The sequence below is a fragment of the Nyctibius grandis genome, chromosome Z (genome assembly GCF_013368605.1).
Source record: "Nyctibius grandis isolate bNycGra1 chromosome Z, bNycGra1.pri, whole genome shotgun sequence".
NCBI lineage: Eukaryota > Metazoa > Chordata > Aves > Nyctibiiformes > Nyctibiidae > Nyctibius > Nyctibius grandis.
Genome location: NC_090695.1, coordinates 76,840,793 through 76,859,000, shown reverse-complemented (window position 1 = coordinate 76,859,000; position 18,208 = coordinate 76,840,793). Strand labels below are relative to the sequence as shown.

The 18,208-nt window shown below is 36.5% G+C and overlaps 1 protein-coding gene across 1 annotated transcript in view; it reads right to left on the bottom strand.

Moving 5' to 3' along the window:
- Positions 1–394: 394 nt before the first annotated feature.
- Positions 395–18,208, bottom strand: part of UGCG (UDP-glucose ceramide glucosyltransferase) — a 32,711-nt gene continuing 14,897 nt past the window's right edge. Inside the window, exons 2-9 of the mRNA XM_068422728.1 lie at positions 12,547–12,688; positions 8,862–8,964; positions 7,877–7,978; positions 7,362–7,474; positions 5,287–5,465; positions 4,771–4,857; positions 4,180–4,369; positions 395–2,837 (exon numbers count right to left, since the gene is read on the bottom strand). Of these exons, the coding sequence (XP_068278829.1) occupies positions 2,667–2,837; positions 4,180–4,369; positions 4,771–4,857; positions 5,287–5,465; positions 7,362–7,474; positions 7,877–7,978; positions 8,862–8,964; positions 12,547–12,688 (1,087 nt within the window). The 3' untranslated portion in view covers positions 395–2,666. The remainder of the gene's footprint in view (positions 2,838–4,179; positions 4,370–4,770; positions 4,858–5,286; positions 5,466–7,361; positions 7,475–7,876; positions 7,979–8,861; positions 8,965–12,546; positions 12,689–18,208) is intronic.

Genomic DNA, 18,208 nt, shown 5'->3' with positions numbered 1-18,208 from the left:
AGGTAGTCAGCAGTCAGTATCAGGAGACAGAAGAGTGGAAATGAAAGGAATTCAAGTGGGAAAGACTTCATTTGAAAGCACAGAATAAAATCAAAACATTATTTAATAGGAGGCAGGAAAATAATCAAAGGACTCAGGAAAGGGGATTTAGGTATTGTGCTGTGTGGCTGTAAACATATCAAGCACAAAATACACTGGAATATTTAAGTTCCTATAACTAGTTTTCAAGTTATTCCAATGGTGTTTGTTTCTGCCATGCCTCCCAGATTCCAACAACTATCATACACACAGTCTCTTATTAAGTTTCACATGAAAGGCCACCATAAGTGCTTAAAGCTGTCATGTGACACATCATTGAACAAAGGGGAAAAAAACAACCTGTATTCCAAACGGATTGTATTCAAAATTTATTTTTAAATAAAAGAAAAAACAAGACAATGATTTTAAATAAACATGGTATATTCTACACATCTGTAGATCAACACAACTTTACATCAGCAACTTTTAGAAGTTCTGTTGCAGCATCTTCTACAACATTTAACAGTGTTGGTTTCCATTTCATAATCAACTGAACATACCCAAATGAAACTGTTTGCTTAAGTGAAGCTTTATTTTTCATGACCAAAGATGGCTCTACTAATACAAAAGCACCTGTTAAACAATTATCCCCACCTATTTTTTTAAAAATGAAATCTGTTCAGCCTTTTTTTTTTGGTTCTGTTCCATTGCCTGCATAGAAATCAGCATAAAGCTAAGTTGCAAGCTAAGCTTCACTTCAGCAGTGCAATGAATGGCATCAAACTTCATGAAACAAGCAAAGATACAAACATTGTCAGCAAAATTCAACTATGTAAAAAACATCAAAACCAGAACGCTTTCGTGGGTCACAACTAGACTAGCTTTCAGTGTGCAACCTTCCTCAGGAAAAGTGCTTCTTCCTGATTCACATGAAAAGAATGAAGCATGCATCAAAAGCCTTTGTTCATACAGAAATGCCCATTAAAATAGTTCCATGGTATTGTAAGGCAAAAGAGACATTAAGGTGGATGAAGCATTTTGGCCCAGAGTATGTTTTACAACACATACATACACATTACACTTGTGTAGCATATGACAGTAAGGGATTGGCTCAGTAAGGTAAAAATGTCTGTTTTTATAAATACATGTCATTATTGCTAATGTGCTACACATTATCATCCAACTTTTAAAAGCTGCTTTGTTGGCATTAGCCTTGTAAGTAGCAGCTCACATTCATGATGACAATATGCTATTCCATATGAGGAAAAGTAAAGCAGCATAAATACAATTATGAAAACAAAAGGCTTATGCAACATCCCTCTCTAGCTTTGCTATGTTTTTTTAATTAAAGAGTGTTCAAAGAAAACAAGTCCAGTTCACCACAAATTAGGAAGTCTCACAATGAGGTTGGAAAACAAGCTACAGGGAGCAGAAAGGGGAAAAAACACGGCATGCATTATAATCTAGTCCTTTTAGCCATACCACTGGAATACAGAAGTCCAATTTAAAGGCTAGACTAACAGTAGAAGGCAAAAAGCCAAGAGTAGACTTAGTTTGATATTTAAATTAAGATTACAATTTTAATCAGTAACAGCAAACTCACCCGGCCCTTTAGTATGTTCACAATATCTACTGCAATTGAATACTTAATTATGACTTGTACAGGTATGTATGTTCACTTTAAAAAGATATTAAATACCTGCATCATGAAATTACATTCTTAAGACATTGTGTAAGAAAATAGCTCATGTGTGAAATGTTTCTGAAATGTATTTCTGCTCCCTTCTACCCCCTACTATGTCCCCCACACACACACACGCACCCCCCATCAAAGCATTCACTCACAGGGAAAAACAAACACCCCTTAAAAAAGATGGAAATATTGAAGGGGAACAGCTTGGCTAGTTACAGCACAGTGCTTAACAAGGTTCAAGACAGAACCAGATCAGAGTTGGCCAAAAGATGCCCACAATACATGCCCGACCAGTAATTCCTTCCAACTCATTCTATCAAACTCAGTCCACTTTTGGTTCATTGCAACAACTAAAGTATTTCATATATACCTATAAACACAAGACTCCAGCTTTAGTTTGTTTTTGCAAAGCATTTTTACCTTTCCATTCATTTTGTTCTGCAGCAACTACAAGAGGTAGGCATAAAGCATTTAAGAGCTTCTTTCCCAAGGTCCTGTTACTAGCTCAATTTAGTGGGATAAAACAGACATCAGCTGTACTTCTGCGATTTTACTAGGTACAGCCTTGTACAATCCAGCTGGAAAATAGCTATGTGAACCCTGGATCTGCTAGGCTAGCACACCATGGAGTAAGAAGCTGCTCATATCCAGGAGGATACTACTTTTTTTTTTTTTTGAAAAGTTTACTGCAGAGCATTCCTATAGAAAGTAAATGTCAGGACCAATTCTCTCCATTTCTATTTGTACATAGGAGCAAGGTACCATTTGGCCAAGATTACAGATGTATTTTCACAGATGCAAGTGCCATGCAAAAATAAATTAAAGAACAGATACCAAAACATACAAGTAATAAAACTACTGAAGGTAGATCTTCTTAGAAGTATTTATATAAACAATTTATAATACTTTTCTTTCCCCCCTTCTCTTTTTGACATTCACAGTTACAAATCTGTGGCTATACATCAAGAATTTCTTCTGCAGTGCCTCCACAACGTAATCTGTAGCGTCCTGTCCTCCAGCTAATAGTGGGGTCCCACAAAGCAGATAGGAAAATATAAATTGTCATGGATTCTCTGATGAACCAAGCTACTGCATAATCAAGTTTTGAAAAACACAAAGCACCACCCTAAGAATATAAAAGACAAGTATTAAAATTACTTTTGAATAATCAGTATGTTTAAAGGTAATGTAAAATATTCATTACAGACAAATCTATTCTAAAGCTTATTACACAGATTTACATATCAATAGCATAATCTTTTGTAAGCCAAGAACATTTTCTTGTTAAAGATATGATTACCCATATTAAACATGAGGAGCCTGGCAGAATAACCCAGAAGGTTTGAAGACTGCCTTGTATATAGAGCAAAAGGCAAGGAAAAGAGTGACAATTTCATTTTTTTCTTTCTGAAGCTTTGTAAGACTGTATTCAAGCAGACACTGGGTTTTTGTCACAGACCAGAAGAACAGCATCTAGACAGAACACTCCTGCACATTCCCAGAGGAGTGAAATTCAAATAAATAAGCCTTTGGCTTATTGCACAGAAGAGTGGGACTAAGAAAAAAAGCTTATAGCCTCTCTGTATTCTCTGCTCCTTCGAGAATTTCCACCTACACGCAGAGTTGGAAATTGAAGAGGCTTCAGAAAAGGAAGAGTAGGCACAAAGCTCTTTTACATGCTGCGCATGGTGAGAAGAGTAATCAGAAAGTTGACTGTTAAACTGACCTTCTGGAGTCCTACAGGATAAACACAAGGCCTGACTTTTTTTATTTCCAGTATGTGTTAAGACTACCAAAAGAATATTTTTTTAGTATGATGAGAACTATTTGATAAGTTTGAATACACAAGTAATTATGGAACAGATTAGGATGGAAAGTGATCACAGCAAAAAGTAGTCTAAATAGTTCCTACAGTGTTAGGAGAACAAACGCTGTTGTGATTTGAGACATCTTTCTATATTAAAAGTTTTTTGAGGCCTCATTTCTAGTGATGGGAAGATTTTATTTTTAGGAATAGGCTACAGCTGTCCTGTAAGTCCATTATTATCAAAATAAAATGAAAAAATGTACTGAAGAGTACATATACACCTCAATAAATACAAGACAAAGTAAGAACCAAGATAAAAGAAATCCCACAAAGCTACTGTTCTTGTACTGTTAAAGCTTAACATTTCTGGATACGCCTAGGTAGAGCAGACTGGAAATGGGAAGGTTAAGGGGACAGATACGCAAACTTTCAGAGCCTAGGCAGACGCAGATGCATATGCAAAACAAAATTACAACCAAGCACACTTACTCCTTTTCATGCTACTATAACTGAAGCTGGATGACTGAGAATAACAGGATTTGATCTGTTATTTCCTTGATGTCAAGAGAATTATTTTGTTGTTATAATTAGGCTTGGCTTTTTGCTGAAGTAGATGGCACTAGTAACTTTAATAACCTCTGAAGAAAATGAAGCTACATACCTGAACACCTTTTAGTTGAATGTAGTCAAATATAAACCACGCCAAGCAGTGACACATGAAAAATACCATTATATCCCATCTAAACACATGATGAGCTGCCCATCCAATAACTAGACTGGCAACAAAGCACTCTGAGATTGGCTCACAAATTATTGTGGCAGGCAACATATTAATCCGCAGTTTGGCCCACCTAGAAAAAACAAACATGCATTATTCTTTATGCCCTCCTCCCCCTCTTCAAGTGATGAGCCATCATGGTCTTTTCTGACAATGTTAGTTTAATCTCATTTAATTCACACCTCCAAATAAAATATTGCAAAAAAATCTTCCTTTCAAAGATACTGCACATAGCATTTAAAAGTTACTAAGGGTTTTTTTTAAATACTTCTATCAGTCATACTTCTGTGGAAAGTCAGCGTCTCTCTCCCAACACTAACAAGAAGCACGCATCAAGCTGTGCACTGGAACTTCAGCATTCTGGAAATTAGATCAAAATAGCTTGGAAAATGTATTCCCTCTCATTATCAGGTTATCCACATCAGAAGCAGGTGACAGGGGTATGTGGGAGAGGAAGTAAAAATAAAATTTTACCTGATCATTCTGGACTGAAATTGAGAAATAGAATATGAACCAGAGTTCTGCATTGCAACTTGTGTGGCCATTGCAAATTTCCAGCCCCTGAAAAATGAATTTATTATTATAAAAAATGTGCAAATATGAGATGCAAAAAACAATTAGAGAATAAACACCCAAGAATTCTATTAGGCTTGAAAAGTTTCTTTAGTATATGTGCCATATTATTACAAGGGGTATAAGCAAAAAAATTAAGTGTATTTTATCAAGTCTCTTCATTGGAAGAGAGTAAATACCACTTGAATAATACTTAAACCAAGATCTCGGAAACTTTTTTCTGAAGGAACTGACAATGATATGTCTTTATTACTTCTAAAAGACTATATCAATAGGACAAAGCACATGTCATAAGGATGTTGGCTGTATACACATGAAGCTGACTTGAACACCTATACTCATAGTATGTACCATGTGTTTTAAGAAAAAAATTTAAACTGCACTTAAAGCAATAAGCTTACTTTAGAGTCATCTTACCGGTCAGCTATAGCTTTGGCCATAAAGTAATCTTCAGCAATATATTGTGCAAAAGCTATCAGTCCTCCAGCTTGGTCCAAGACATCCTTCCTCATCAAGCATGACATTCCTGTTACACACTTAAAGCCAGTTAAGTTGGCTGAAATATATGACCTTGGATGTGACGTTCCAAAATAAACCTGCCAAAATAAGATAAGGCTTTTAAAACTCTGTATGTATTTATGCGAGTACTATTCACTAACAACTTTTTCTCCAAAAATGTTTGGAGTGAAAAAAGTGCTAGACGTGGCCAATTATGACAGTGTATTTGGAAAGATGTTAACCACCAGTACAGAAGTCTAGTCTACCACCAAATCTTAGAAATCTAGTGGTGATATTGGCTATGTTTTTATGAATCTATAAGCAGGTTTTAAATCTGCATATTAAATTACCATATTTCATTTGGTATTTAATTTCTAATTTATTGTGGTTCTTATCAGGGAATACATATACTAAAAATCCATTAAGTAACTTACTAATAACCAGGATTAATATATTATTTGGTGACAGCCAACAGCCATGCTGTCTCCTTTCTCTTGTACAGATTAACTGCATTACTGCATACATGTTCTCAGAAACTTACTATATGATTGTACAGAAGCAGGGGAACTTTGTTTACTTAATGTACTTAGAAACAGCAAAAAAAAAAAAAGCAGATTGTCAGCAAGTCTTTTTACAAGATTCAATAACTTAAAACTAGAGACAGTGGGAATGAGTGCTAGTGCCTCTCACTACTATTCTTCCTACAGATGGCCTTCACACTGGTCTTACTAATATAGCAACTCATTCAAGAAAAGGCATGCTCATCTTGCAGTATACTGAATCTGGAAAAAAAAAGCTCTTCCAGAAATACAGAAACAGGAGTTTTAATTCTTGCTACTTTAGCACATAGCAGTACTAAGAGCTTTGTGCTATAGCTCCTTGCTCTTCTTTTGTAAGAGAAAATTAAGACGTTGTGTCACCAAAAAAAAAAAAAAAAAAAATCAAAAAAAAAAATCACACAAGCTGCCCTCTCTCCATGCAATGAACAAGTACTGAACTTCACTGCACTTTCAACTCTCACATTTCTGACTTTGACACACATTAGCTAGCCTTGGAGCCAAAATGCCTTACACATGCCAGTTTAGAATAAAATATATTTGATTGAATTACATGCCTTGAGACAAAATGAACAAACAAGAAAACTCAACCTCTTCATTCTATAAAAGGGAACTTCCTGAGAGAGAAGAGAGGGAGAATAGGACAGAATGAGTGATATGAAGATGGTGTATAGGAATCAACTGTTCATTTTCTCTTCCAAAACAAGTATTAGGAGACATGAAATAGCACTATAGAATAAGGGTCAGAGTGAACAAGGTGGTGGTTCCTGTAACAGATAGCAGATCTATGGAACTTCCTGGTAAAGAGTTACAGGTGTTCAAAATCTATATGGACTCAAAGAAAGAATGGAAAAGCTCATGTAAGAAATCTGTTCTTATTAAAATACTAATATATTGAGGATTAGTAAATATACAAGTCTACTTCCTGCTCAGGAAGCCTCTCAGCTGAAAATTGGAGAAAGTTGAGAGAGTATTACACGAAAACAGGATATAAGCCTTGCTTGTGTTCTACTCTCCTCAAAGACTCTGCTTATAATCCCTGCTGGAAATAAGATACTGTGTGAGTTGGACTTTGCTCTGACTTGTCATGGCCATTTCAGCACTCCTTTTCAGACGTCAAAATAGAATTAATGGCCCTTTCTGACTAAGCACTAGAAAGAGTTCTTCAGTTTTAATAAATTTTTAAATAAAATCTATTGTTTTCACCCTGTCATCTTTATTGTTTGTTTTGTAAACTTAAATGTTGAATCAATGTTCAGAGCACCACAGTAGAATTTTGGAGCATTTAGAAGTTATCCTAGATAGTTTGAAGCGTGACTGCAGCTGAAAATAAATGTTTCTTCACACAAAAAGTGCAAGAGGCACTATATAACTTTTAGTCAGCAAGGTCTTGCAAAAAAAAAAAACCAAAACCATAAAACCCAACATTACACTCACCTGTTCAAGGGTAGCAGCAAAACCCTGTCTGTCTGCAACATAGGGAAGCCCATGGACCAAGCCTACTTTTTCAGTCATCTGATTGGCCATATCTGTCAGAGTGTCTGGCCTTACTAAGTGACAAATGAAAAAATACAGTTCATTGAGCAATTCTGACATTAGCAGACTACTGTATAGAGACATTAACTCTCATTCATTCTATTACCAATATCAAGAGCACATATACTTTGATGCATAGTATTTTGGAGGAACAAAGTTTCAGAAAAATTACAAGTGATTAACGTCATTATTACGATCAACAACAAATACAATGGAAACAGGTGGAACAGTATTTTTTAAAATGGGATTTTCACCTTGTAATTAAAGATTAAATATTATTATACCATGAAAATATTTCTCCAGATTTTTGACTTTCATTTATACTTGTATTCTCAGTCAAAATAATGTCCAACAACTGCTTGCCTACAGGGAATAAGAGCAATGTTAACAGTCAGCATATTACAACACACACCTACCTCTGATTCCACTATCACAAATCCATATGAGATCATATTTGGCAACTTCATAGCCAGGCATTAAGTTGTTAATCTTGGGGTTGATGCCAACCTTCTTGCCACCTAAAAAATACAAACATCATACACGAATAATGTATGGAGTTTTTTTTAGAATTCAGACTCAATACCCAAAATATTTAGATATGCTAACTGAAGAACAGTAAGTGTTTGCCCACCAATTCTTAAAGTCTACTTTTATGAAAAGTATTTAAATTTTAAGTATTCCTTTACTTGTATATTTTAGATCTTACTACAATTATGCAGAGAATTAAAAAGGAGAAAATATTCAAATACTTCCTCAAAATGGCAGGGTAGCAAGGTTAATATAATTAAAATGGCAGTAGAACTACAAAGTTTATTACTACATTCTGCAAGGTAAATATCCTCTACCTCTTATTTCTTAGGACTACTGATTATGACCATTATACTCTACAGTAATTTCAGCAGAAAAATTAGTAAGGAGCAGAATGACACATACTCTTTTGCTGTCAACTGACAGACATGGTCCAGTTTGTTTCACATCAGAGAAATATTCTAACACCTAGTTTTAATATTCCTTCCCTCTTCTAATTCAAATGTAAAGTGAAGACAGAGCCCTACTATCTAAGCTGATGAAAAAGGATTGTTGCAGGACTCAACTACAGCCACAACTCTAAGTCACTTCCTGCACATTTAGTTCAGTGCAAAGACAGGATTTAAACTGTGTTTCAGATTTAGAAGGAAAAAGTTGTGGGGGTTGCATAAATCATTCTTCCTAGAGTTTTTTTTGGACTGATGTCACAGAGAGTGACTACAAACTTAAATCTTTACCCCAAACTGATGATTAAGCTACAGAACCAACACAGGCTCAACAAGACAACTATTTATTTTATAATACCGTATATGGAGTTGAAGATCTAAAAACATTTTACAAGTAACAGTCCCACCTTCGAGTTGCACTGCTTACCTATGAACAGTCTAGCATCAACATTTGGGTATTTGCCAAGGAGCTTTTTGCACACATCAATAGCTGGATCATCATGATCTTGTACACAGAGTAGTACTTCATACTAGTAAAAACAAAAGTGTATACACACATATATATTTACACATGCACACTTAATATGATCTAGGGAATAAAGCTTAATAGTGTACCAAATTTAAAAAAATAAAGAGCACTGTTAAAGAATTAAAAATAAAACCAGACGGGTTGTTTTACTGCTAAATAAGACTATTTTTTAATGCACAACAAAGTACTTGTGAAAAAAGAACCAAGCCTGTATCCCAATAAACTCTTATACTGAGGAATATTAGTTTTCCTGTTACTGGAAGGGTTGCTATGAGGCATGAAGCAAAATATCCTGATATACAAGGTAAAATTTTTATTTCCACTTCCATTTTTGTTCACATATGAATCTTATATCCAATCTTATATTCAATGAAATTACAGCACACAAAATATTAAAGGAATGATGTTATGATACACTTGACTGCATATGTCTGAACTATACCTTCCTTTCCTTTACTTTGCAGATGCATATGCAGAACAGAGTTGGAAGACAACCCACAGAGACCAGTATATGTACACTTAATTGTATAATAAAGCTAAGCTGAAGAACATGTATATGCATACGTAATATATATGTATTTTCCTCATTAATAGAATAATGTTTAAAAAATTCAAGAAGAGTAAGGGGGCTGTTTCAGCAATCAAGCTACATGCTTGTTACACATGAGCTACAGACAGTGGGTGAGGAAATAGCCATGTTAAGAATCAGTCAACATTTTGAGACAGCTTTGGTGGAGGTATTTCTATTTCTGCATTAACAGCAAATTCCTTGAATACTCCTTACTTGATATAACCTTCCTCTCTTCCTGTTAAAACTACTGAACTATTACAAGTTATTAGAGCTCAAATCCAAAGAATAAAATTCAGAAAATGCAAATTTCTGATCAAGATACCTAGAAGCCATTTTTACAGTCCAAGATTTAAAAATTCAATCTCATTAAAAACAATTTTCTTTGACCTCATTTAATATAGCAATTGTAAATAAGAGTCCCAACTAGTGATTAAAACAGTTCTTATTCTCCCTTATAGTATTGTACCACCTCACTGAACTTTCTTTTCAGTAAATTAATTAAGCAAAACATAATCTGAACCTCAAAAGCTGCCTGTGGGCTCAATGATGAAAATCTCTGATGTTCAGTAAGAAGTATTTCATACAACAGAAGACATTAAGCTAAATAAATACATTCTGTGAAGAAAAAAAAATGGCATTGTTAACACAAAAAACCCCAATGACTAACTGCATTCACAATATTGTGGAAACTTAAAATCATTGGCTACAAATTGGAGTGGGTAAAACTTGGTCTAGCACTACAAACTATCAAACACATCTCTGCCTCTCAGAATACAAACTCAAAGCCAATTTGCCTAAAGAGCAAGCAGTATTTGATTCCTATCATTTTACCAGCATAGAAAATGGAATTTAAAGGGTGAAAGGCCTCTCTCATTAAGCAGATAGGTCCTTCCACCACAACAGAACAATCCTGACAGCATGAACACCACAGAAACTACCAAGTGAAAAAATCAGTCCTTTATTGCTCACCCAATTAAATATGTAAAAGAACAATTATTTTTGCTAATAATTAAACAATTAATCTTCAATCCACAGTTGCAGTGACACTTCTATATCCATATTCTCCAAGAAATGCAACCAGAAATAATAAAAAACTTCAACATTCCAATATCTGAAAACAGAAGAATTCACAGTAAATGGCCTTTGTATGCAGTAACAAAGTAAAGAACTACAAAATGTGTGACTAAAGCAGAAGAAATACAAAGATGCTTATCTACATAAACATTACAATCAGGTTCATCTGGACGTAACATTAACGGAAAGATTTCTGCCAAAATTACGATGTGCACAGTAGGTAAGAACTGTTCACTGGTAAAAATATTACACATAAGTCCTGCGGCTTAGAAGCTGCATAACTGGCTTCTATGCAAGACAGGATTATTTCACACATGGAGCATCACAGAATCTGTATCACTGCAGGTTGAACTCAGCTTCACTGGAATGAGTTTAAGATTATTTTTTCTTAATAATTTTTCCCTGAACAGCTGAACTTTGAATACCAGACAATACTGTTGTTCCAGGTTTTGTGGGGTAATGTCAATCTCTAAATGAAGTATTTTTGTAGTTACTGTACAGAAGTGTTTTCAAACAGTTTGGGGATCTTGCTTGTACTGTATAATCTGTGCCCCAGTAAACTGAAGCATTCATACCTCCATTTTCACTCTCCTTGAGAAAAACATGACTGTCACTATTGTTACCTGAAATTCAGATTTGTATGGAGTAGCAATATTTTAAGATTGCCACCCATATGTATAAGTTATCAAAAGTAAGGGTCAAGACTATCTCTCATATGGGAAGATCCAGTGTAACTTTTTTCTGAATTCTCAAATTGTATTTGTAGTGAAATGTTTCAGCTGTCTAATGTTTACAAGCTCATTGTAGTCATAAAATAGCTGAGATATTGTTGCAGCTTCTTTGCACTGTTTGCAATATTGGCATACACAGCATGCTTTAAACTTATCTCAGCCACACTTAATCTTTATTGCACATTTGTTGATTTGAAAGGATTCAAATGTTCATGCCCAAAGCTTTTCAAAAGACTCCAAGCTTCATTACAGAAAAACTATCCAATTTTTAATAAATTCCAAATGGTGGGGTTTTGTTTGTTTGTTTTACCCTGCCTACTTAGCAGTAAGTTTAAAGCTGTCACAATACACAAAGGAAATTTGCTGTACAGCTTACACATACCTTTGACCTTTTACAACAGAAGCAGCAGTATCAGAGGCAGTTTTGAGAATAATTGACAAAAGAGTTTTTATTAAAGTAAATTACAAGTTTTAAAATTCAGGAGATATGCAGCAGAAAAAGTAGTCCTTTCACCATCCACAGGAGCATACAGCAAGTAGTGAACGACGCAGCAAGCATTAACAGATTTGTCCTTTAAGTTCTAAACTCCTTAGAGCAAGGACACCACCTGACACATTTATATTACGTATCACTTATATTACAAAGTCAAACAGTGTTCAACAGCAAATATAAGCTTTTATTAACTATTTGTTTCCCAACACCAATAAGTGACTTGGAGACTATCCTACCTACCAACAACTGGTAAGGTACACCACCCCATCACTGAGCAATTCTGCGTTACATCAGCCATCAGTAAGAACCACCAGAAAGTTTTCAGGCTATCAGTTAAGTGTTCTCTTTTAGAGGATCTGTTACAGAGAAGTAGTTAATTAGGGAGGGTGTCTGGCCTCTCAAATGTTCTTTTATAGACTGGAGGGCTTCACACTGCTATGAACACCAAAATACAGGAATAACGATTAAACAAATCTTAGTGTAGAGCCTGTTTCGTCCCTACGCCTTGGTCATGTTCCTTTAAAGACACCTTTTCAAAAAGCAGTAAGTTCTGTCTGCAACATGTAAAATGTGTAATTATGCATTTGCTGTGGAAGGAAGAACAATCCAAGACATAATCAAGTTGCCTAGTTCTAGCCCAAGTTCCTGATATGACTTCTAGAGGCATGGGAAGAAAAAAACCAAACCAACATAGATACTAAATAGTATACATACTTTTGGATAATCCAGTTCAAAAAAGGTTTCCAAGTTGTTGATCAGGTTAGGATCCACACCTTTTAACGGCTTTAGAAGTGAAACACCAGGAAGCTTGCTATATGGCTGTTTGTCTGTGGCTTTCTTATTGAGGTGGAGGCGTCTGTAAGGAGAAATAAACATACACCACCACGTAAAGAAAATATGCTAGAGAATTCCATTCAAAATACAATGAGAACTAAGAAAGCTTGGGAGTTAAAATTGCTGCAAAAAAATCAAGTTTCAGTTGTAGAAGTAACAGCGATTTTTATATCTGACAGCTGATGTGTCAGAGACAATCCCTAAAAAAACCTTAGCACTGTTTGTAGGTTTAATTCAACCTTTTTCAACTTACTGGACATTTCAGATTAATACATTTTGCACTATGCATTTTGAACAATAAGAGTATCACTTTTTTCAAACTGCACAGGAGAAGATTTTTCTGCCTTCATCCATAGCATTAAAACTCACAGTATTATAACAGGATAATCAGAAAAAACAATTTACTGTTTGAAAAAAGAAAAGGATCGGGTGCTTTTTGCAGCATTAAGTTACACGAAACTTAGAGCAAACTGAAAGCACAGGGCAAACAGTTGATCCTACTAATCAATTTAACAAACACCTCCAAGAAAAGGATAAGGATCAATCAACTGTAGTATAAAAAAAAAAATCCTAGAAACTGGACATCAGGCTGGGTCAAAAGCATGGATAAACCGAGAACACAATTCCAAACAGTCACCTAGTATTTCAGCAATGAATATACAAAGTAAATTGATGATCATGTCAACTTACTAACATGAATGTTTAATCCTACACTCCTGTGTGAATGAACGCAAAATTAAATTCTGAAAGCTTGATGGGCCGGTATACAACCAAACTTACAGCAATATAAATATAATTTACGTAACTGGAGAACAGTATTTGCTGAAACTTAAAATTTGCACACTAGTGTACATACTGCATACTGTAGTTCTCTAACATGAATAGTAGTCAGATTGAAAGAATATTTTTTTGCAGCATGTACCTAACAGCATCAATTCTTAACTTAAAAGCTTTCAGACTTTAAAATTTACAAGATGCTCCCACAAAAAAAAAAACAAAAATGGGAACAGGGTTCCTTCATGGAGTGCTTCATCCTGGTTAAATAGTAAAAAAAAAAGTAAAGTTCCTAGGAAGCACGCTCCTGAAGAATGTGCCCAACCAAGTGAAATTACTGAACCACAAAGGAGCTCTATCAAGAGAAGAAGAGATGCCAGTAGTTCTCTAGAGTTATTTTTTCCTGAAATGGGACAGCGACATCCCATTTGTTACCTCATCAGCTCCCCCCCCATCATGTGCCTTTCAGGCAGGTTTGCAGCTGGAAACCAGGGGCATAATGCTGTTAGAGAATAAACAATGGCCTCAACTAAAATGACAGAAGGACAAAGCATATGATGTCCTTGCACTGTTATTGAGTCCAAGCCTGGGCACTGCAGAGGTAAACTGAAGTAGTCTTGCTGAGCAATTAACAGCCAAGGGACAGTCAGATCACAGTAAGAAAAACAATAGTTCAGATAGCTACCACAGACAGAATAAGATTTCCTCACCAATTTTCACAAACAAGCCAACAAGGGCTTTAGTGCCCATAAGAAGGGAGACTCTCAAGAATACAACCTTGACCACGAGGAACAAAAGGTAGATAACATAAGGAAGAAAAAGTACTCCATTTGAAACAGACTGCAGCAATGCACATAGATGTGTACAGAGGCAAAAGCCTTGACGAACAGGAAATAAGAGAAGGAAGTGGCAGAGTAAATGGAAGAAGGTAAGGAGAGAAAGGATGAAGACAGACTTGAGGCAGGACTGCGATAAAGAACAAGCACCAAGTGATAAAACTGCAGAATCTTGCAAGGCATCCCGTTACAAACCATGCTGACACATGGGATTATGCAGGTGATTGACATACGGAAAAGCCTACACATGGTGTAAGAGGGAAACCTCTGAAAACATGCAAGTAAGGCATGCAGCATTATCAGGATCTATTCAGCTATGAAACGCCATACACTGAGGCTTTTGACAGAGTATGGCTCAGTATGGTAAGACTGCCTCTAATATGCTATCTTAAAAATAAGACTCCAGTTCATGTTCTATTCATAACACTGCACAAAAGTGGCAGCCTGCCATCCTGAAAGCACTGTGTACTGTGACACCAAGGTAAAGCAATTTCCATACCAGTAATTGCAATGCTCTGTTAGACTCTATGGAGCAAGAGGCAAAGTAACAGTAAACCACATTGTTTTACACAGAGGATGACTATTTGTAAAGTAACATATTCTGAAGAAGAATTTAAAAGTTAGAATTGAAAACCTACCATCACCAGAGAAACAGACCAACCATTATAAAAAAACAAGTTACAATATTCAAATTAAAGCTAACTTTTAACATGGAAGTCAAAATAATACACTAAATTTAAACAACACTAATACTGTTGATGCAGATATGTTCTAAATGAAGTTGTGTGTTCAGAATATGCACCAAAGTCTACAAAGTAGGTAGAGGTAAGATGGAGTAAGTTGGTATTTTTGAGCACTAAACTTGTGCTTATAGTGTCTCAGTTCTCTCAGACAGGTGTTGTGATCACAGTGGTCTTCATTACCACCAGAGTATGTATGACACATACAAACATTGTGGAAGGATTGCTTTCCTTTATAGTTTTGAACTGGTATCACGTATAGATTATTAGATATTATTTTTCATTGAAATTAGCCCAAAGCAGTCAAAAGCACCAACTATACAGATGTACTTGCTTAATGCATTTTTTTCTACCTCTGCCTAATGCAGTAAACTGCAGAAAAACACTACATCAAGGAACGTTTAACAACTTTGAGCTCTAAAACAGATGCTGGCAGAGCACTATGTAAAGGCACATTCAGATCCTGTGTGTGAAAGACCAGCAGCCAGGTTATCTACAAGCACTTTTGCACCTTTGTATATCAAATGGATCACCCTGCAAACCCTAGGTAGTGAAACTGAAATTTCTTCTAAGCAGTAGGGTGCTGGTATATATAGGTGGGGCAAGAAAAAAGCAGGATGCATAATGGTGTCAGGAGCTACAGTTCAACTACCCTATATCATGCAAGAGACATCTGCAAAAATTTCTGAAACTTAGTTCCTTAACACAATAATAATTAGGCCACAGAAGCAACTGTAATCTAGATTTCTTCTTAGCAGAGGCAAAAAAGTATTTCCAAAGACAAAATCCAGGCTACTGAGTCCTCACTGCCCAGTATAACTGCATGATGAATTCTTGCAAACCTGTATCAAATTGAGCAACCAGACTTTTTTTTTTTTTAAAGGACAAGACTGCAGTTCCATCCACCACCTCATTAAGAGCAGGAGCGAATTCTAGCAAAAACAAAAGCTTGCTACAGCAGACAGACTGCTGGGTCTCTCAGAGATAGTAACATATGCCTATTAAAAGCAGCTGAAAAAAAAACTAAACACTTTATTCACTCATTTCAACCTTCCCTCAGCAGCTACTTTACTTATCCTATTAGGAGGAGGTAAGTGATTCTTGGTCAGAAATTTGCAACTGATACTTAAATATTGCAAGACATCACTAACAAGATGCAGAAAGCATTGAAGACATCCCTTGAAGACTATGGTTCCACAGGCCATCGAGATAAGACAGCAGATCTTTACTTCTGAAATGGTTTGTTTTCCTGCTTCTACTTCTGAACTTACACACTCCTCCCTTCCCCAGTTCATTTTCATGTTAGGGAGCTGAACCATTGCACACAGGTGTTTGTGGCGTGCTGGTCTGCTATGGAGTAAGAGAGAAGAGATCTCAGCTTGAACAAGAGAAGAGAAATGTAAGATTATCCTGCATTTTTTGGCAACAAAAAGGTAAAAAGGATGAGCTCCCCACATCTTCCTTACTTTTTATACATATCTTGTGTTAAAACATTTCCAAAAGTATGTACCTTTATGCACAGAAGAAAGAATTAAATTTGCTATGAATGCACCACACTGGTCAGTGCATTAAATACAACTGAAAGAATGATTGGAGGAGTTCAAGTATTACAGACAACCCCTAAATTCCTGAAAGAGTTAACAGCACCCTTGTTTCACAGGACTATATTAGCCTATTTAAAATCCTACCACATTAATGTAATGATATAATGACAATTCAACATAAGAAGGCATAGATAACTACCAAGTAAGTTTCAGTATGTCACAGCAGTAACTTTGTGTACAGTCATCTGACCATTCTACAATTAAGTAACCAAGAACAATTTTTATATAGAGATTGCACTTTATATATAAAAATAATACATTCATAATTATATATTCATAGATGGATAAGATTTTCTTTATATATATGGGAGTCACGAATTCAAGACAGCGTTTGGCTTGGGAGCTACAGTGCAAGTTTTTGCCCAGCTGTGAAGGCAGGAGGGAAGATGTCTGCACAAGCAGCCTTTGTCATAGCTCCAGTCCACCCCACCAGGAAGCAAAACAAGACACCTGGATGTGGAGGCAGAGAGAAGCACAAGAGGACTCAGCAGTGACACAACTAAGCCTGAATAACACACTACTATCAAGCTCTTATTTCTCACACTGCTCTACCCACATTTAAGCACACAGGCATACTACCATGCATTAAGAGGCCTACTACATTATTACTCCTTTTAGGGACCTCCTAGACTTCAGATAGATTTGAAAATTGCAAAACAAAACAGTTCAACAACAGTTGAACAGTTTGAACAGTTCAACAGTTGAACAACAGTTCAAACAAAAAACAATATCACCTGTGGCCACAGGCCTCCTAGCAAATGCTTCAACTCCTGCTTCAACTCACTCACGTAACAGTAAGTTAAATCTGGCTTTTTTCCTCCCACTTCAGGTTTTCTGCCAAATTAGAGTTAGGGCACCTTAGGGAAGGCTGCAAGAAGCTCCAGAGTACGCTCAAGAAGGTGGCTACGAATGTGCTGTCAAGATCATGGGAGAAGAGGAGGAACGGGGTCTCCTTCCTCCTCAGGCTTCAGTGGGCTTCCAGAAGAGCTGAGCTGCCCATGGATGAGCAGCATAAGCCCACCCACCATGGAGTCAGAGGAGGACCAGTGTCCACACAAAGGAAGCACTGGGGGCACATCATCTTCCTCTAGAAACGTACACAAGGATTTGGGTCAGGCCCCTGAAAACTTCCACAACCAATTCTGCATCACAGTTTTCTTTTAAAGCATTCACTCCCTTACAGCTTGCCCTCTGCCCTTATTTGCCTGCCAGAAACAACTAACTAGAATTAGTTACTAGTAGAAAACACTGCCAGCATTCACATGTGACTCAAAGTAATACTTAAGGCAAGGCATGTTTCTACCTCTGTTGGCTGAAAGGAAGACATCACCCCATAGAAATGTGCTGGTGCCAGTTCAGGACACCTCTGCTTGGCTGCTGGCCTTGGTCAACCCATCCCACCAGCCAACCACAGTGCTCTCAGGTATGCAGTCTTCCCATCCTCCACTCCTGCCACTTGCTTACATCCGATTCAACTGCACATGGACACACAGCAAGTCAATCCACCTACCCACCAACCTAACAGTTACACAAGTGTCAGATCCAACAACAGGGAGGAACAGAAATGCACAGTGGGGGACAAGTGGAA